Source organism: Engystomops pustulosus, chromosome 8 (genome assembly GCF_040894005.1).
Source record: "Engystomops pustulosus chromosome 8, aEngPut4.maternal, whole genome shotgun sequence".
NCBI classification, from domain to species: domain Eukaryota; kingdom Metazoa; phylum Chordata; class Amphibia; order Anura; family Leptodactylidae; genus Engystomops; species Engystomops pustulosus.
In genome coordinates, this window is record NC_092418.1 from 65,474,413 (window position 1) to 65,495,644 (window position 21,232).

Sequence of the window (21,232 nt, forward strand, 5' to 3'; positions counted from 1 at the left end):
GCACCGCTCCCCCCAACCCACACTCACCTCTCCATGCTCCTGCTCCAGTCCCGGCTAGGCCGCACGCGCTCCTGCTCCTAGGGCGCGTGCACGCCGGCATTTAAAGGGCCAGCGCACCACTGATTGGTGCCGGCACTTCCGGTTTCCCATAAAGACAGACAGATCCCATCACTAGCTGATGGATCTTTGAGCTACCTAGAAATGAGAGAAAGCTTCCTCTGTGATCCCTGTGTTCCCTGCTTTTATTCCTTGTCCCCGTGCCTGCCTTGCTTGATCTCCTGTTGCTGACGCCGGACTTCAACTTTGACTCTGCATCTCTGCCGCCAGCCCTAATTACCAGCCTGAAACTGACTACGAGACTGTCTCCTGAATTGGTGCCTCGACCTTGTAGGCGTGGCCATGTGATGTGGGTGGAGTTACTAAACTCCACACAAACTGTTGATGGATGGTCAAAATCAACATGTAGAGCACAGAGAAACTCATGCTGCCTCCCTTATAAAAGAACAAAACTTAATACTGACATATATATATATATACACACACATATATATGCACACACAAAATTCACCCTACTACAATACCTTCTCTGATAAACAAGATTGCAACTACCATGATGTTGCCACTAGAGATGAGCAAGCACTAAAATGCTCGAGTGCTAGTTATTTGAGTCAAACTTTTTCCGATGGTCGAGTGCTCGTTTCGAATAACGAACCCCATTAAAGTCAATGGGAGACCCGAGCATTTTTCAAGGGGACCAAGGCTCTGCACAGGGAAGCTTGGCCAAAAACCTGGAAACCTCAGAAAATGATGGAAACACCACGGAAATGGACAGGAAACAGCAGGGGCAGCATGCATGGATGCCTCTGAGGCTGCCATTATGCCAAAATTATGGGCAACAGCATGGCGATGACAGTATGGGCGAGTGAGGTTGCTATGGAGACAATTAAATTTGGATAGTGCCTGTATGTGGCAGTCCAAAAAAGTTTTCAGAACAGAGGACTAGGTAGGTGGCCTGCCAGAAAAATTAAATAGATAGAGTACCTGTATCTGGCACTCCCAAAAATTTTTTAAAACAAAGGACCGGGTAGGTGGCCCTCCAGAAAAATTCAATATATAGAGTACTTGTATGTGGCACTCCCAAAAATTTTTTAAAACAGAGGACCGGGTAGGTGGCCCTCCAGAAAAATTAAATACATAGAGGACTATAGCTAGAGCCAGTTGGCCCTGGCAAAAAAATAGCCAGTTGCCTCTGCTTTAGTGTACCAAGAGGAGGAGGAGGAGGAGAATGAGGAGGAGATGCACATACATGAGAATTATTCAGGTTGAGCTGCTGTCACCTGGTGGAGAATGGAAATCATGAGAAATTGATGCTTAATTCATCTTAAAAAGCGTCAGCCTGTCAGCGCTGTCAGTCGACAGGAGTGTATGCTTATCGGTGATGATGCCACCAGCTGCACTGGAAACCTGCTCTGACAACACGCTAGCGGCAGGGCAGGCAAGAACCTCCAAGGCGTACAGTGCCAGTTCGGCCCACATGTCCAGCTTTGAAACCCAGTAGTTGTAGGGATCTGTGTAATCATTTAGGACGATGGTATGGTCAGCTACGTACTCCCTCACCATCTTTCTGTAAACCTCACTCCTACTCCTAAAGCATACCCCTGCCAGTGCTGGACAAGCTGCCTGCTTGCCTACTCTCCCTCGCTACTTGTCCCGCAGAAGTATGCCGCTAGCGCTGTCAGATGGGAAAGACTGTTTCAGCTTGTGCACCAGGGCCTGCTGGTATTCATGCACTCTTACACTCCTTTCCTCTACAGGGATGAGAGTGAAAAGATTTTGCGTGTACTGTGGGTCCAGGAGAGTGAATACCCAATAATCTGTGCTGGAAAAAATTCTTTGAATGCAAGGGTCACGGGATAGGCAGCCTAGCATGAAATCTGCCATATGCACCAGAGTCCCAACGCGCAAGGATTCACTCCCCTCACTGGCCTGACCCTCCATTTCCTCCTACTTTTCCAAATCCTCTTCTTCTGCCCATACACGCTGAACAGTTAATAAGGACTGAGCAATAACTCTGGCTATCAACAACGGAATCTTCTTCCCCTGTCTCTTGTGATGAGTGCAAAGCTTCCGACTTCACGCTGACCAGAGAGTTTTTCAACAGGCCAAGCAGCGGGATGGTGAGGCTGATGATGGAGGCCTCACCACTGACCATCTGTGTTGACTCCTTTAAGTTACTCAGCACCTGACAGATATCAGACATCCACGTCCACTCCTCATTGTAGACTTGAGGAAGCTGACTGACCTGACTACCAGTTCTGGTTGAAGTTGACATCTGGCAGTCTACAATCGCTCTGAGCTGCTGGTAAACTCTGGATAACATGGTTAATGTGGAGTTCCATCTCGTGGGCATGTCGCACAACAGTCGGTGAGCGGGCAGTTGGAGGCGGCGCTGCGCTGCCCTGAGAGTGGCAGCATCTGTGGTCGACTTTCTGAAATGCACACAGATGCGGCGCACCTTCGTGAGCAAATCAGACAGATTGATGTCTTGAGGAACTGCTGAACTATAAGATTTAACACATGGGCCAGGCATGGCACATTTGTCAGTCTGCTGAATTACAGAGCCGCCAACAGGTTACGGCCATTGTCACACACAACCATGCCTGGCTTCAGGTTCAGCGGTGCCAGCCACAGATCAGTCTGTGCCGTGATGCCCTGTAATAGCTCTTGGGCGGTGTGCTTTTTATCGCCTAGGCTCAGAAGTTTGAACACTGCCTGCTGTCGCTTAGCGACGGCACTGCTGCTGCGCCTAGAGCTACCGACTGATGGCGCCATGGCCACAGATGGTAGTAAAGAGGAGGAGGTGGAGGAGGGGTGGGAGGAGGAGGCATAGTAGGCCTGAGAGACCGCGACCGAAGTACGCCCTGCAATCCTCGGCGTCGGCAGTATATGAGCTGCCCCAGGGTCAGAGTCGGTCCCAGCCCCCACCAAGTGAACCCAATTTGCTGTCAGCTATACACAGTGGCCCTACCTGGCAGCACTCGTCCACGTGTCTGTGGTTAGCTGGACCTTGTCAGAAACAGCGTTGGTCAGGGCACGGATGATGTTGTCTGACACGTGCTGGTGCAGGGCTGGGACGGCACATCGGTAAAAGTAGTGGTGACTGGGGACCGAATATCAAGGGTGGGCGCCACCATGAGGTTGCGAAAGGCCTCGGTCTCTACCAGCCCATAGGGCAGCATCTCCAGGCTAAGTAATTTGGAGATGTGAACGTTGAGGGCTTGGGTGTGTGGATGGGTGGAACTGTATTTCCTCTTCCGCTCCAGCGTCTGGGGTATAGACAGCTGAACGCTGCGCATGGAGACATTGGTGGAAGCTGTTAAGGATCGTGGAGGCCAAGGTGTGCTTTTCGAGCGGGAGGTGTTTGTGCCGGGTCCTGACTACCAGAGGCAGCAAATGACACAGGGGAAAGAAGCAGTGGTGGGCCCGGCCGGAGGTGAACGGCCTTGGTTCCATTGAGTGAGGTGTTTAGCATTCATATGCCTGCGCATACTGGTGGTGGTTAAGCTAGTAGTGGTGGAATCCCTGCTGATCCTGGTGTGGCACAGGTTGCACACCACAGTCCGTTGGACATCTGGTGTTTCTTTAAAGAACCTCCAGACTTCAGAAATTCTAGCCCTCACCAAGGGAGCTTCACTACATGAAACATTTGGCGCTGAGGCACCAGCTCTGGCCCTGCCTCTCCATCTGGCCCCATCACTGCCTCTTCCAACCTGTTCTGGTATAGGACTTGCCTCCGTCTCAGAAGCACTGTCTTCACCCGGCCTATCAACCCAGCTTGGGTCTGTCACCTCATCATCCTCCAATCCCTCAGTCTGCTCTCCCTTGGACTTCCTGCCCTGACAACAACTTCACGACTGTCTGACAACCGTGTCTCCTCATCGTCTGACACCTCTTTACACACTTCTTCCACTCCGTCAACAATGTCATCATCACCCACAGACTGCGACCGTTGGAAAACCTGGGCATCGGGAAAGAGCTCAGCAGCAACCTGACAAGTGGTTTGTGACTCAGGTAAGGGTCCAGAAAACAGTTCCTTAGAGAATGCCGGATCAAATTCCAAATTTTCCTGGGAGGGGGCAGACTGGGGGGAAGTAGGTTGAGGTGGAGGAGTGCTCACTTGGGTAACATGGGTGGACTGCGTGGAAGACTGACTGGTGGACAAATGAGTTGAAGCATTGTCCGCAATCTTCCCTTAGCCTTCGGGTTCAACATTTTTCAAATTAAAGTCTTTAAGACAAAAGAGAAATATAAACTGTAAATTTTTTGGTAATTTTTTTTTTTTGGTTTTATAGAACAAAACGTGCAGAAGAAAGCAGACAGCAACCTCAGTAGATGATTGCTATGGCTAGTTTCTAACCAACACTGACAGCACACAAAAGGATTTTGTGCTGTGACTGTCACTTAAACTTTTGAAAAACGCTAATGTAGCCCTAACAAGGGCTTTTGGGTTCTTGTAGTATCACTCCTTCCTAACAGTAATCTAATAGAACACCCTAACGCTATCCCTGGTGGCATCCATACTCAATATTCAGTCAACCACTTACTGCCCTAAAAAGAAAAGAAAGGCCAGGGGAAAAAGAGGAGGAAGAAGAAACCATCAACAAAAAAGAAAACCAATCAATCAGTAATACCAAAAAGCCAGTAAAAATCTTTAACCTGTCGGATCACCAATTAACGACCGATGAACAGAGTGTGTTGAGCAAAGGCCTATCCTTTTGCCCTACAAACAGATCTAAAGAGTTAGATCTCTTTGTTGACCTTAACAATTTCATAAGGAAGGTCACCCTCAAACGACACTTCACTTTGAAAGAAACTAAAAGCCAAATTGACACAGTCCTCTTAACCGAACCCACCCAAGATACAGAACAAGCTACGGGTTTTATCCATACACATCTCAAACCGAAATCCAACTTCAACCCAACCCAAAGTCGAGGCCCCTTCATAAACACTTTTTACGCACTGGTTTCCTCAGATCTAAGAACTATAAAAAGACCACATAAACAAATATCTAACTTGAACAAAAAAGAAAGAGAAGCCCTTAAGAATCTTATGAATAATCCGGAAATCATTATAAAACCCGCCGACAAGGTTGGAGGTACAGTTCTACTTAAAAAGGACGACTACATCCAAGAGTCCCTAAAAATCCTATCGGACACAGAGTACTATACTCCCCTAAGCGAAGACCCTAAACAAGACCATATGGCAAGACTTACCGACCTACTTAATGAAGCCCACGAGTCGGGCATCCTAAACAAAAAGGAACATCAATATCTCCTTCCCAAAAATCCGAGGACAGCAGTCTTTTACTACCTGCCAAAGATTCACAAAAACCCTACCCACCCACCGGGACGTCCAATCATCTCAGGTGTTGATTCCCTGACTTCTAATCTCTCTGAATATGTTGACATCTTACTTCAGGATTATGTCAAACTCTTACCGACCTATCTGAGAGATTCAACTGATCTCATCCTGCAACTGAAAGGTTTCAAATGGGAACCATCATACTACCTGGTAACAATGGACGTGACCTCTCTATACACCAATATCTCCCACACCCTAGGTTTACAAGCAATCTTACAAGTCCTACAGAGAGATCAGAAAATGCCAACCCAACAGGTTGATTTTCTACTACAGAGCATCCATTTCATATTAAATCACAACACCTTCATATTCCAGACCTCTATCTACTCCCAAAAAAGAGGTACAGCAATGGGGACGAAGTTCGCCCCCAGTTACGATAACCTCTTCATGGGGGAATTCGAGAGATACTTCATCATGGGCAATTCAGAATACAATAAAAAGATCAAGATGTTTAAACGATACATCGCCGATCTCTTTCTGATCTGGGACGGTACAGAGCAAGAAGCCCATGACTTCTTACGAATCATTAACACCAATCCATGGGGCATCACCCTCACTCTGAACATTTCACCTGTCCGCATCGAATACTTGGATTTACTAATCTCATTGGATCCCACCGAATTGCTACTCGTAACAGAAACATACTTTAAATCCATTGACGTTAATAGTTTTCTAGAGTTCTCTAGCTCCCACCACAAGAAATGGCTTAACAACATCCCATATAGCCAGTTCAAACGACTACGAAAAAATTGCACCTACAAACCGACTTACAAAGAACAATCAGGGATCCTAAGAGAACGTTTTATACAAAAAGGCTACCCCCCCAAAATCATTAAGAACGCCTATCAGAGGTCCAACCGCCTCACCCAGGAGGATTGCCTACTACCTTCCGCAAAACAATCTAACTCAGAGACAAACCGAAACCTCAATTTCATCACTACTTATTCGTCTGACCACATAGCTATCAGATCAGTTCTGAAAAAGCATTGGCCGATACTTCTACAAGATCCCTATCTGGCAAAGACTCTCTCCAAGAATCCCATGCTCACATTTAAACGAGCCCCAACTCTAAAAACACTCCTGGCACCTACCAAGATGCGTTCTACCACCAAGAACGCAACTCATAACTCTCAACAGGACACCTTTTTCCCATCACTAAAGGGCACCTTCAGATGTAATGGCCCTAGATGTCTTACTTGCGTAATTATGCAACATAAGACACAGACATTCACGTCTAACACCACATCTGAAACCTTTCCAATACAGTCCTTCGTCAATTGTGCCTCAGACTTTGTCATTTATCTGTTAGAATGCCCCTGCTCTCTCCAATATGTTGGCCGTACAATCCAACCCTTTAGGGAGAGAATAAATGCCCACCGCAGCAAGACAAAAGCGGGCTACCTATTACATAGCGTTTCCAGGCACTTCAAATTTCATCATAATAGGGATCTCTCCCAAGCCAAGGTCAGCATAATAGAGCAAATTCCGAAACATCATCCAAACAGACTCAATCAGCTTATCAAAAGAGAAAACTTTTGGATATTCAAACTGAATACTATGAGCCTATTTGGCCTAAACGAACTATTAGAAAAAATATGATTGTCTCTTTCATCATATAATCTATAGAATGGCATTTTCCAGTACAACCAGAACCCACTCCAATTTTACTCAATATCCCTGTCTCCAAACCCTAGTATCGTCACCCCAATCTAGGTTTAATCCTACATACTAATTTCCATTATTCCCTAAGACTCATAACTAACCCTCCCCGTCCCTTTACCCCTCCCCCCTTTCCCTACCGGCTTTCTCCGATCCAATACTCAGCCATCCGTACCACAGTCCCGTAATCCACGCAAGCGCATTCAACTACGAAGTTTCCCACACATCACGCATGCGTGCCTTCCCCCACCACTATTTAAACCTCTGTCCGGCCACCGGCAGGTATCAATCTGTCAGCTGCTGCCAGCCGGAACGGACAGGATACTAAGTGAGTCTCTCTCCCCACGCTCCTTACCAAGACAGCGTTCCCTTCAGTATTATTTACTATGTGTTTTCATTTATAACTTTCAGTTTATCAGGAACCTCATATCATCGATAACTTCTTATCCAGCATTCCTTCCCCACTCTCCATTTTTAGAGGTCAGTCAACGCACACCACCCATATCTCTCTCCTATTATCAAATAGTTTCCACACCATCTTCTTATTACACGTTATTCTTTTCCCCTTCCCCCAATAGCAATCAGCTAACAGTCCTAGCACAACTTTCAAGTACAGAGAGGTCAGTACCACTGATACATTGTGTCGTTTATTTATTCATTTATTTGTTTATACCTAATCCTGTTTTATACTACTTTAAGATAACATACAGTTTAACAAATGAATTTCATATGAATTTTAAACATATGTTATATATATATATATATTTTTTATACTAATTATGAATTTTTATGTTTTAACTTTACTAATTTAGTACTAATCATATCACTAATGTATATTTATCTACTATTATTTATTGTTGTCACTTTTATATAAGCATGATGACTACTATTATTAGACTCATGATATGTGCATCACTTATAGTCATCACTACTGTAATAATCTACTCTTTTGAATGACTTGAGTTACGGCTCCAGCCACTACTCATCACCTCTACATATTACAGAATCATCTGGACCTGAAGAAGGGGCCAATCCTGCCCCGAAACGCGTTGTCCGTCGTACCATATATATTCTTTTACTGATACTTTGTACCTAAAACCTTGATGTAATAAATGTTGTTCATCGAAAAATTGCATCTGTATACAGAATAATTGCCAATTACCTATAACATCAAGTGTGTTATTAAGATACTTACCACAGGCAGCGCGACCGACTCACTGGTTAAAATACCCCAAAAAACCCTGATGGCATCCAGACAGAGAATGATCCGAGCAGTATATTCCAGGGTCACCTGATCAGGCCAGCCAACCACTGCTATCGACATGTAAGTGTACCACGTGATGCTGGCTGTACTGCAGAGTCTCCTGGCTTGTGATTGGCTCTGTTTCTGGCTACCAAAAATCAAAACGCAGGGAGATGCCATTTTCTCGAGCTGGCTACATACTCATCCGAGATTGATGCTCGTTCGAGCATTAGCATACTCGCAGCTGCTCGTTGCTCGGACGAGTATGTCGAGAAAATGGCATCTCCCGGCGTTACTCATCTCTAGTGGGAAACAATAAAATATTTATATAGATAATTCAATGAATTAGGTATTGAGAAAGTCAATCTTTGTCGACGCAATACTTTTCTTCCTAAGTTAGGTGAATGGCATCCTGAAATTGTTACTTTGAGCCTTCCAAAGACCTGAAAACTCCAGAGGCCCATAGCCAGTTAAAGAGTTCCAAATCTTCATAAATAAAAACAGAGAGGGATGACTACACCTCAACAGAAATTCCTACATAACCACAACATTAACTTTAGCCATCCTTTAAAATCTATTGGTTAAGATTAGATGAGCCTAGAAGTACATATTTGCTCTCTTGTTGAGACCTGGAATTAGTTGTGACATGTTATTAATAGATTTAAGCATATTTTTCATAAATTTGCTTTGATCAATTCATCTAATTTTTCCCAAAATTTTGATTGAATCCAAATTAATAAGTCATTACTAGAGATGAGCGAGCACTAAAATGCTTGGGTACTCGTTATTCGAGACGAACTTTTCCCGATGCTTGAGTGCTCGTCTCGAATAACGAGCCCCATTGAAGTCAATGGGAGACTCAAGCATTTTTCAAGGGGACCAAGGCTCTGCACAGGGAAGCTTGGCCAAACACCTGGAAACCTCAGAAAAGGATGGAAACACCACGGAAATGGACAGGAAACAACAGGGGCAGCATGCATGGATGCCTCTGATGCTGCTTAAACGCACCATTATGCCAAAATTATGGGCAACAGCATGGCCATGACAGAGTGACAGAATGAAGCTAGATAGCATCTAAAACATCCAATAATTGACCCTGACACTATAGGGGACGGCATGCAGAGGCAGCGGCAGCAGCGGCAGGCTAGAGAGTGTCTTGGCAACATACCCCAAATGGACTCAGGCTTAAAACCAATGGGTGGCAGAGAGGAACCAAAGGAGGTGAGCAAGAAGCGCTCAAATAATATCGGTAAATGATAAGAGTTTGCCAGTATATTTTGTGGATTACACAGCAGGGTGGCGACAAAGTTCCATTTATTATATTTTGTTCTATTCCCTAAGAAGAATGGCTTGACCATTAAATATTCTTTTACCTCGTGTTACCCCATCATCTTCATAAACCGTAAGCTCTGGCGAGCAGGGACCTCACTCCTGTAGTTCCATACAAATGTTGTGCTCTGTTACATTACATTTGTATTTGTTTCCTATGATTTGTAAAGCGCTACAGAATATGATGGCGCTATATAAATAAAGATTATTATTATTATTATTATGGAGGCAGTGAACTAGTAGTAGATTAAAGGTGCTGCAGTTAAAACTATGTTAGTTGGATCTTGAGATGGAGCTGGCGCTCAGCTTCCAGGCGAGCTTTCGCCAATCCAAGCCCCTGTCTCTAGGCTACTCCCCAAACAGCACTTCTAAGAACCTTTTGTATAAGATCAAGTGTAGTAGCGTTCTTATAAGTTTGGAATATGGCGGGTGAGGGGAATGTAAACAGATGCGCAAGAAGCGCTGAAATACTATCGGTAAATGATAAAAGTTTGCCAGTATATTTTGTGGATTACACAGCAGGGTGCAGACAAAGTTAACAAGTTTGATGTGGAATGCCCTGTAATAGCTCTTGGGCGGTGTGCCTTTTATCGCCTAGGCTCAGCAGTTTGAGCACCTGCTGCTGTGCCTAGAGCTACTGACTGAAAGCGCCATGCCCACGGATGGTAATTCGGAGGAGGAGGAGGTGGAGGAGGGGTGGGAGGAGGAGGAGGTATAGTAGGCCTTTGAGACCTGGACCGAGGTAGGCCCCGCAATCCTCGGCGTTGGCAGTATATGACCAGCCCCAGGGTCAGACTCGGTCCCAGCCTCCACCAAGTTAAGTGTAGTAGCGTTCTTATAAGTTTGGGATATGGCGGGTGAGGGGAATGTAAACAGATGCGCAAGAAGCGCTGAAATAATATCCGTAAATGGTAAAAGTTTGGCAGTATATTTTGTGGATTACACAGCAGTGTAATCAACAGATGCGCAAGAAGCGCTGAAATAATATCGGTTAATCATTAAAGTTTGCCAGTATATTTTGTGGATAACACAGCAGGGTGGCGACAAAGTTAACAACTTTGATGTCGAATCCATGAAAACAACCCAAATCTCTGCCTGACACACCTCGTTTGATAAGGGGACGATGTATGGAGGCAGCTATATGGACGACTTTTGGAGGTAGCAATGGAGACAACGTGTGGAGGCTGCTATGGAGACAATTTAATTTGGATAGTGCCTGTATGTGGCAGTCCAAAAAAGTTTTCAAACCAGAGGAGCAGGTAGGTGGCCCTCCAGAAAAATTAAATGCATAAAGTACTATAGCTAGAGCCAGTGGGCCCTGTCATAAAATAGCCAGTTTCCTCTGCTTTAGTGTACAAAGAGGAGGAGAAGGAGGAAAATGAGGAGGAGGAGTGCATAAATTATTCAGGTTGAGCTTCCTTCACATGGTGGAGATTGGAAATTATGAGAAATCCAGGCTTTATTCATCTTAATAAGCGTCAGCCTGTCAGCGCTGTCAGTCGACAGGCGTGTACGCTTATCGGTGATGATGCCACCAGCTGCACTGAAAACCCGCTCGGACAACACGCTAGCGGCAGGGCAGGCAAGAACCTCCAAGGCGTACAGCGCCAGTTCGTGCCACATGTCCAGCTTTGAAACCCAGTAGTTGTAGGGAGCTGTGTGATCATTTAGGACGATGGTATGGTCAGCTACGTACTCCCTCACCATCTTTCTGTAAAGATCAGCCCTACTCTGCCGAGACTGGGGACAGGTGACAGTGTCTTGCTGGGGTGACATAAAGCTGGCAAAAGCCTTGTAAAGCGTACCCTTGCCAGTGCTGGACAAGCTGCCTGCTTGCCTACTCTCCCTCGCTACTTGTTCCGCAGAACTACGCACTCTGCCGCTAGCGCTGTCAGAAGGGAAATACTGTTTCAGCTTGTGCACCAGGGCCTGCTGGTATTCATGCATTCTCACACTCCTTTCCTCTCCAGGGATGAGAGTGGAAAGATTTTGCTTGTACCGTGGGTCCAGGAGAGTGAATACCCAGTAATCTGTGCTGGAATAAATTCTTTGAACATGAGGGTCACGGGATAGGCAGCCTAGCATGAAATCTGCCATATGCGCCAGAGTCCCAACGCGCAAGAATTCACTCCCCTCACTGGATTGACTGCCCATTTCCTCCTCCTCCAACTCCTCTTCTTCTGCCCATACACGCTGAACAGTGAAGGACTGAACAATGGTCCCCTCTTGTGTCTCGCCAACATTCTCCTCCTCTTCCTCCTCATCCTCCTCCACCTCCTCCGATATGCGCTGAGAAACAGACCTGAGGGTGCTTTGGCTATCAACAAGGGAATCTTCTTCCCCCGTCTCTTGTGACGAGCGCAAAGCTTCCGACTTCATGCTGATCAGAGAGTTTTTCAACAGGCCAAGCAGCGGGATGGTGAGGCTGATAATGGCGGCATCGCCACTGACCATCTGTGTTGACTCCTCGAAGTTACTCAGCACCTGACAGATATCAGACATCCACGTCCACTCCTCATTGTAGACTTGAGGAAGCTGACTGACCTGACTACCAGTTCTGGTGGAAGCTGACATCTGGCAGTCTACAATCGCTCTGCGCTGCTGGTAAACTCTGGATAACATGGTTAATGTTGAATTCCACCTCGTGGGCACGTCGCACAACAGTCGGTGAGCGGGCAGTTGGAGGCGGCGCTGCGCTGCCCTGAGAGTGGCAGCATCTGTGCTAGACTTCCTGAAATGCGCACAGATGCGGCTCACCTTCGTGAGCAAATCAGACAGATTGGGGTATGTCTTGAGGAAACGCTGAACTATGAGATTTAACACATGGGCCAGGCATGGCACATGTGTCAGTCTGCCGAGTTGCAGAGCCGCCACCAGGTTACGGCCGTTGTCACACACAACCATGCCTGGCTTCAGGTTCAGCGGTGCCAGCCACAGATCAGTCTGCGCCGTGATGCCCTGTAATAGTTCTTGGGTGGTGTGCCTTTTATCGCCTAGGCTCAGCAGTTTGAGCACCGCCTGCTGTCGCTTAGCGACGGCACTGCTGCTGTGCCTAGAGCTTGCGACTGATGGCGCCATGCCCACGGATGGTAGTTCGGAGGAGGAGGTGGAGGAGGGGTGGGAGGAGGAGGAGGCATAGTAGGCCTGAAAGACCTGGACCGAGGTAGGCCCCGCAATCCTCGGCGTCGGCAGTATATGACCAGCCGCAGGGTCAGACTCGGTCCCAGCCTCCACCAAGTTAACCCAATGTGCCGTCAGCGATATATAGTGGCCCTGCCCGGCAGCACTCGTCCACGTGTCCGTGGTTAGGTGGACCTTGTCAGAAACGGCGTTGGTCAGGGCACGGATGATGTTGTCTGACACGTGCTGATGCAGGGCTGGGACGGTACATCGGGAAAAGTAGTGGCGGCTGGGGACCGAATACCGAGGGGCGGCCGCCGCCATGGGGTTGCGAAAGGCCTCGGTCTCTACTAGCCTATAGGGCAGCATCTCCAGGCTAAGCAATCTGGAGATGTGGACATTAAGGGCTTGGGCGTGCGGGTGGGTTGCATTATATTTCCTTTTCCGCTCCAGCGTCTGGGGTATGGAGAGCTGAACGCTGGTGGATGCTGTGGAGGATCGTGGAGGCGACGATGGGGTTTTTGTGCCAGGGTCCTGGGCAGGGGGCTGACTATCAGCTGACACAGGGGAAGGAGCAGTGGTGTGCACGGCCGGAGGTGAACGGGCTTGGTGCCACTGAGTGGGGTGTTTAGCATTCATATGCCTGCGCATACTGGTGGTAGTTAAGCTAGAAGTGGTGGAACCCCTGCTGATCCTGGTTTGGCAAAAGTTGCACACCACAGTCCGTCGGTCATCCGGTGTTTCCTTAAAGAACCTCCAGACTTCTGAAAATCTAGCCCTCGCCGCGGGAGCCCTCGCCACGGTAGCTTCACTACGTGACACATTTGGCGCTGATGCACCTGCTCTGGCCCTGCCTCTCCGTCTGGCCCCACCACTGCCTCTTCCAACCTGTTCTGGTCGAGGACTCTCCTCCGTCTCAGAAGCACTGTGTTCACCCGGCCTCTCAACCCAGCTTGGGTCTGTCACCTCATCATCCTCCGATCCCTCAGTCTGCTCCCCCCTCGGACTTCCTGCCCTGACAACAACTTCACCACTGTCTGACAACCGTGTCTCCTCATCGTCGGACACCTCTTTACACACTTCTTCCACTACGTCAAGAAGGTCATCATCACCCACAGACTGCAACTGGTGGAAAACCTGGGCATCGGAAAATTGCTCAGCAGCAACTGGACAAGTGGTTTGTGACTGTGGGAAGGGTCCAGAAAACAGTTCTTCAGAGTATGCCGGTTCAAATGCCAAATTTTCCTGGGAGGGGGCAGACTGGGGGGGAGGAGGCTGAGGTGCAGAAGCTGGAGGAGTGCCGATTTCGGTGACATGGGTGGACTGCGTGGAAGACTGACTGGTGGACAAATTGCTCGAAGCTTTGTCGGAAATCCACGACATCACCTGTTCGCACTGTTCTGGCCTCAACAGTGCTCTACCACGAGTCCCAGTAACTTGAGACATGAACCTAGGGAGTGTAGCTCTGCGGTGTTCCCCTGCTCCCTCATCAGCAGGTGATGTCTCACCCCGCCCAGGACCACGGCCTCTGACCCCTGCAGTAGTTGGACGCCCACTTCCCCGCCCTCGTCCTCTACCCCTAGCCCTCGGGTTAAACACTTTGAAAATGAAAGTTATAACTTAAATTTTTTTTTTACTTTTTTTGTGTTTTTTTTTTTTTTTGTGTGTTTTTTAGTTTTTAAAACCAAACGATGCTATCCTATTGCTATGGCTATTTTCTAGCCAAGTATGAAAGCACACTGCTATGCCAGATGAGATGACGCTGAGTTATTAAAAAAATAAACGTAAAATAAAAAGAAACTGGCAGACTGTGCCTAAGTGAAATCAAACCCCTAATAAATTGTCCCACTTTGGTCTTTGCGATGGATATGTGCGTCACTAAGCGCTAAACACAACGGTCGCAAGTCTCACTACAAATTCCTCACAATATGGTAGTAGATGCACTACAGCAAGGACAGCCACCAGCAGATCAACCAGAAATAAAATATATAACGCTATTGTAGGCCTAAGTAAGCCGTTTGGATTCTCCTATGGCTATTTTCTAGCCAAGTATGAAAGCACACTGCTATGCCAGATGAGATGATGCTGAGTTATGAAAAAATAAACGTAAAATAAAAAGTAAATGGCAGACTGTGCCTAATTGAAATCAAACCCCTAATAAATTGTCCCACTTCGGTCTTTGCGATGGATATGTGCGTCACTAAGCGCTAAACACAACGGTCGCAAGTCTCACTACAAATTCCTCACAATATGGTAGTAGATGCACTACAGCAAGGACAGCCACCAGCAGATCAACCAGAAATAAAATATATAATGCTATTGTAGGCCTAAGTAAGCCGTTTAGATTCTCCTATGGCTATTTTCTAGCCAAGTATGAAAGCACACTGCTATGCCAGATGAGATGACGCTGAGTTATGAAAAAATAAACGTAAAATAAAAAGAAACTGGCAGACTGTGCCTAATTGAAATCAAACCCCTAATAAATTGTCCCACTTTGGTGTTTGAGGTGGATATGTGTGTCACTAAGAGCTAAACACAACTGTAGCAAGTCCCCCTGCAAATTCCTCACAATATGGTACTAGCTGCAAATAAAAAAAAAAATGTATAACGTTATTGTAGCCCTAAGAAGGGCTGTTGGGTTCTTGTATAATCACTCCTGCCTAACACTATTCTAATAGAACAGCCTAACACTTTCCCTGACCAGCAGCAGCTCTCTCCCTAGCGGCATCCAGACACAGAATGATCCGAGCAGCGCAGGCAGGGGCTAGTCTATTCCAGGGTCACCTGATCTGGTCAGCCAACCACTGCTATCTACGTGTAAGGGTACCACGTCATGCTGGGTGGAGTGCAGAGTCTCCTGGCTTGTGATTGGCTCTGTTTCTGGCCGCCAAAAATCAAAACGGCGGGAGATGCCATTTTCTCGAGCGGGCGAAGTATTCGTCCGAGCAACGAGCAGTTTCGAGTACGCTAATGCTCGAACGAGCATCAAGCTCGGACGAGTATGTTCGCTCATCTCTAGTCATTACCGTATATACTCGAGTATAGGCTGGGTTTATCAGCACAAAAAAACTAACTTGGCTTATACTCAAGTCAATTAATAAATTTAAACTTTCCAATGCCCCCTGCAGGTCCTCTTCTTCCTTCCATTGCTTTGGGTCCTTTTTGGAAAAGGTAAGTACAATGTTATTTATTTTTTTTATTAAAAGCTTGGCATAAATAGGGCAGGGGCTGGCAGGTTATATAATAGGGTGATGGGCTAGCTAAATACTGCAGGGGCTGGCAGGTTATATACTACAGGGTCTGACAGTCTATATAGTGGGGTGACTGGCTGGTTATATACTGCAGGGGCTGGTAGGCTATAGGGAGGCATGGGGAGGCATGCTATATAATGGGGGACTGGGCTGGCTATATACTTCAGGGGCTTGCAGGCTATATACTGGGGGGGGAAGGGGCTGGCAGGTTATATACTGGGGGGAAGGGGCTGGCAGGTTATATACTGGGGGGGCAGTGGCTGGCAGGTTATATACGGGGGGGCAGTGGCTGGCAGGCTATATACTGTGGGATATGGGCTGGTCAGTTTTATATTGGCTGGAGGCTGTGACCAATGCATTTCCCACCCTATTAATAAAAAAAATAAAAACCTATATAAATTTGGTATTACCATGATCGTACCACCCCAATAAATAAATTTGATGTGTCAATGGTGCATACAATGAAAGCCATAAAAACTATGTCCAAAAGAAATTGGTGCAAATGCGTTTTTCTACACATTTTGAATTTTTTCCAGATTCACAGTAACCTACATAGAATATATAATGCCATCACTAGGCAGTACTGAACACTAGGCAGTAGTGTTAAACAGAAAAAAGCCCTTATATAGCATTGTAAACAAAAATAATGTAAACTAAAAGTTACTAAATATTAGAGATGTGGAGGTAAAAAATAGAAATGCAATAACCCATATAAGACCGTGTCAATCTCAAGTATGGGGAATTTTAAAGGTAGAAAAAATTTAGAGGTGATGTGTACCATGAAAAGTCTCAAAGCAGAAAAGGCAAAGCTAAAAATGATGTGCTTCATAGTGTATATTCTTATCTGTGTATACAGATACAGGTGTTAGCAGCATTTATAGCCCTTGAGGGTTTAATTTTGGGAAAAACCCAGGCTATGATTGCTTTATAATTTCATGATTTTTGAGTATTTTTATGTGTGCTATTTTATGTTTTGATTTGTAAGAGAAAGAACAAAACATACAGTCAAACATCAATCCATGTTTCTTATGTATGCATATATAAGTATGTAGGGATGCAGAAGATATAAATGTTCCTTTAATTCTTAATTGCCTTTAATTCTTAATTGTGGACACCCATTGAGCTATTTAAGGTCTGTGTATTGTTTATAATGTTGATGTTTACAGTATATACTTGAGTAAAAGCCTACCCGAGTATAAGCCGAGACCCCTAATTTTAACACAAAAAAGTGTGAAAACCTATTGATTCGAGTTTAATCCTAGTATCTAGCCTGCCAGCTCATGCTCCAAGAATATAGACAGCCAGCCCTTTGCCCCATTATACAGCCAGCATTTTGCCCCCAGAATACAGCCAGCCCTTTGTCCCTCAGTATATAGCCTGCTGCCCCTGCCCCCAGTATAAAGCCTGCTGTCCCTTCCCCCAATATATAGGCTGCAGCCCCTGCCCCCCAGTTTATAGCCTGCAAACTCTGCCCCTCCCCAATTTATAACCTGGAACCCCAGCCCACCCAGAATATAGCCTGGAGCCCCAGCCCACCAGTATATAGCCTGCATCCCTTCCCCTCCCCAGTATATAGCCTGCAGCCCTGCCCACCCATTATATAGCCCACAGTATAAAACATATAGGAAAAAAACGAAAAGTTTACTCACCTTCCGATGCAACCCCCCGAGGCCGGTTCTCTTATGTCCATCGAAGCTCTGGTATTGGCTTTGCGTCTCCGTTTGGTCGGTTGCAGGCACCATGACGTCAGCCGCTCGCTGACGTTATAGTGTATGCCATTGCCGGCGTGCAAACTAGAATGACAGCTTGCAGCTGACGACTAGATAATATTTTTTAAGATAAAGAATAGCTCAGTCTGCAAATTGGAAGATTTGCACAAATCAATATATAAATTAATGGCAAAGATTTTGTTTCTCTGTTTAAAAATCTTGAAAACATATATATCTCAATACATAAAGAATAAACTGCATTGCCATAGATTTCAATTGTTAAATTTCAGTTCTGGCTGTTCTTTTTTATGTGACAATAAAGAGTAGGTTCCAGTGTGACTAGGCAAAAGTATATACAAGAGAAAGAAAAAAATACAATAGCTATACATTTTCCTTAGTAGACAAAAAGCAAATTATCCTTTAAATGCAGAGTCTGCAGGCCACAGCACGGCAGCACTATATAAAGACCTTTTCCTGCTCATCACTTAGCATCAAGCATTTGGCATTTAGCATTGCTTCAAAATGGGAAAAGTAAGAACATTTTCGTTAACTGCTATGTTTGTTTGCTGGGTTACATGACAAAATTATGTTATCTCTCAAGTTGTAGCATATTCCTATGTACAGAAATAGCTGTTCTGATAACCAAGGCTGGTTCAGGGTCTGTACAAGTACAGGAATTTGTACTCTTGTATAAAATTGTGGACTGTAAGTTTATATTATGATGATATAAAAATCCCAGAATGACCTGCAAGAAATTTAAGCTTGTTAATAAGAAGCACTTATTATAACCAGTTTTTTTTTATGTTAAGGGAGTTTTACAGTGTTTTTTCATTGCTACTATTTTTTTCTACTAACAAATTAACAGTTGTTGTTAAAGTAAATCCAACTAAGCCTCATTACAACAATGTGAAGCTCTGGGTTTTTTTTTTTTTTTAAGAAAACAGACACACCTTTCCAAAACTGTACAATATCTTTAACTTTCTGTGTTTCTTTTTTTCAGATTTTCTTTTATGAAGAGAGAAACTTTCAGGGCCGCTGCTATGAATGCAGCTCAGATTGTACTGATATGTCATCTTATTTCAACCGCTGTAACTCCATCCGAGTAGAAAGTGGCAACTGGATTTTGTATGAGCACTCTAACTACAGAGGACATCAATATTACCTATGGAGAGGTGAATACCCTGATTTTCATCAGTGGATGGGCTACAATGATTCCATCAGGTCTTGTCGTCTGACACCACAGGTATGTACCACATACTGGATCTCTTTGATCACAGAACAGTAACACTGTATTATTTTGCATCAGAAATACTAAAAATAATTCTTTGATAAATATATCTAAGAATATTTCTCAAAATTCTTTCAAATTAAGGCAAATAGTAGTCTTAGGATGCACCAAATCTATTATTCAGCATCAACCATCTAATATTATAAATAAAAAGTAAAGTAAGTATAAAGTCTTAGACAACTTTGGACTAGGTTTACCAAAATTATGATGCTAGTACACAGTAGTGTACTTACTTATTATAGCTATTATCTAAGTAGTATTCTGTGTTCAGTATCAGCTTTAAAGGATAAAATGCTTATATTTGTTATCCATGGTCTCCTTTCTTCTTGAATTAACTTTTTAAATTATGCTAATAAGCCTGATGCCAGACAATCATATAAGGAAAATTAGTGACCTTTAATATCAATGTGCTAAAGGTTAAAGCTAACCTATGCCAATATGGAAAAGTTACGCAGAGAGTCCTCCTCATAAATATGAATATATACCCAACAAACAAAAGAAAACAGAGGAATAGGATACAAAATAACAGTATAATAAGAAAGTGAGTAAATTAGCTTTATTAGTTACAATGTGTAATAAAAACATATAAGGTTCAAGTAGCCTGACGGGCTACTGGGGTAGTTTCCAGAACCCCTCTGTGTTGCAGATTCATGGGCTGTTACAGTGTTCACAGGGCTTTTTACCCCTCCCACTGTGTGCTGAGACTTACTGTACTGCAATGAGATTACTTCAGACAAAGGGAGGGGAAGTGGTGAACAGGAGCAAAGGGGCAAGGTGTGACAGTCTAGCAGCCTGTGAATCTGCAGCACAGAAGGGTTATGCAAACTGACAGGAAGACCTTCAGGCTCATGAAGATCATTTTAAAAGTTCCTTTTAAAATGAAGGAGACTGTGGATAATATATACAAGAAGATGACCACAGTCACATTGCCTGGATCTATAAGTAAGTGCCCCTGCTTGATTTTGATTGTAGATTTCCTTAATCATTTATTGAATAATTGTGATAATTATTTTAATGTTTTTTTTAAAGCACCATGGTTCTTATAAAATGAAGATCTATGAGAGAGGAGACTTTAAAGGACAAATGATGGAGTTTTCTGAAGACTGCCCCCATGTTTATGAGAGATTCCGCTACCATGATATTAACTCCTGTCATGTACATGATGGTCACTGGATGTTCTATGAGGAGCCCAACTATAAGGGACGTCAGTATTACCTGAGACCTGGAGAGTATAAGAGGTTTTCCGACTGGGGAGCTCTGAATGCCAAAATTGGATCTTTCAGAAGAGTCCACCAATTTTATTAAACGTATCCATTGATAGATTTTGTGTCTGCTACACAATAAACATTTAAAAAAAATATAATAAACTGTATGTTTTTGTTTTTTGTAATGAGGATGAATAAGAATAAGATTGCTAATTGGAAAATTTTACGGGTGCCCCGCAATCCATGTAATCGCGGGCACACCCGTGCCCCTCTCCTTGGCGCCATTCCCCCAGGCCCGGACTCACCTCTCCATGTTCCGGTCCCAGCTAGGAGCACCGGCAATCAATGATTTAAAGGGCCAGTGCACCGCTGATTGGCGTCGGCACTTTCAGGTTTTCCAAAAAGACCGGCGGCTATCATCACTCCCTGACATCTTTGAACTACCTAGCAATGAGAGAAAGCTTCCTCTGTGATTCCTGTGTTCCCTGCTTTTGTTCCTTGTCCCCGTTCCTGCCTTCCCTTGATCACCTGTTGGTGAAACTGGACTTGAACTTTGAACCTGACTACGAGACCTTGTAGGCATGGCCATGTGATGTGGGTGGAGTTACTAAACTCCACACAAACTGTTGATGGATGGTCTAAATCAACATGTAGAGCACAGATAAAGACTCATACTGCATCCCTTGTACAGGAATAAAGATACTTTGTTTTTTTAAAAGAACACAACTTAATAGTGAATTATATATATACACAAAATACACACTACTACAATACCTTCTCTGATAAACAAGATTGTAACTACCATAGTATTGTCACTAACTAAAATATATTAAAATACTGCCCCCTACGTACAAGAATATAACTACTATAATACTGCCCCCTAAGTACAAGATTACTACTATAATACTGCCCCCTAAGTACAAGATTACTACTATAATACTGCCCCTATGTACAAGAATATAACTACTATAATACTGCCCCTATGTACAAGAATATAACTACAATAA

General features: G+C 44.8%; 1 protein-coding gene across 1 annotated transcript; it reads left to right on the top strand.

The window, feature by feature from the left end:
- The first annotated feature begins 18,183 nt into the window (after positions 1–18,183).
- LOC140074531 (gamma-crystallin-4-like) lies at positions 18,184–20,363 on the top strand. Its single transcript, XM_072119504.1, has 3 exons — positions 18,184–18,263; positions 18,733–18,975; positions 20,050–20,363. The coding sequence occupies exons 1-3, from the start codon at positions 18,255–18,257 to the stop codon at positions 20,323–20,325; spliced, it is 528 nt and encodes a 175-aa protein (XP_071975605.1). The 5' UTR covers positions 18,184–18,254; the 3' UTR covers positions 20,326–20,363.
- Positions 20,364–21,232: the final 869 nt, after the last annotated feature.

Bases quoted from the DNA above. Each gene is read 5' to 3' on its own strand.
- LOC140074531 (XM_072119504.1), top strand. The intron at 18,976-20,049 runs GTATGTACCACA...TTTTTTTTAAAG, and splicing joins CTTGTCGTCTGACACCACAG to CACCATGGTTCTTATAAAAT.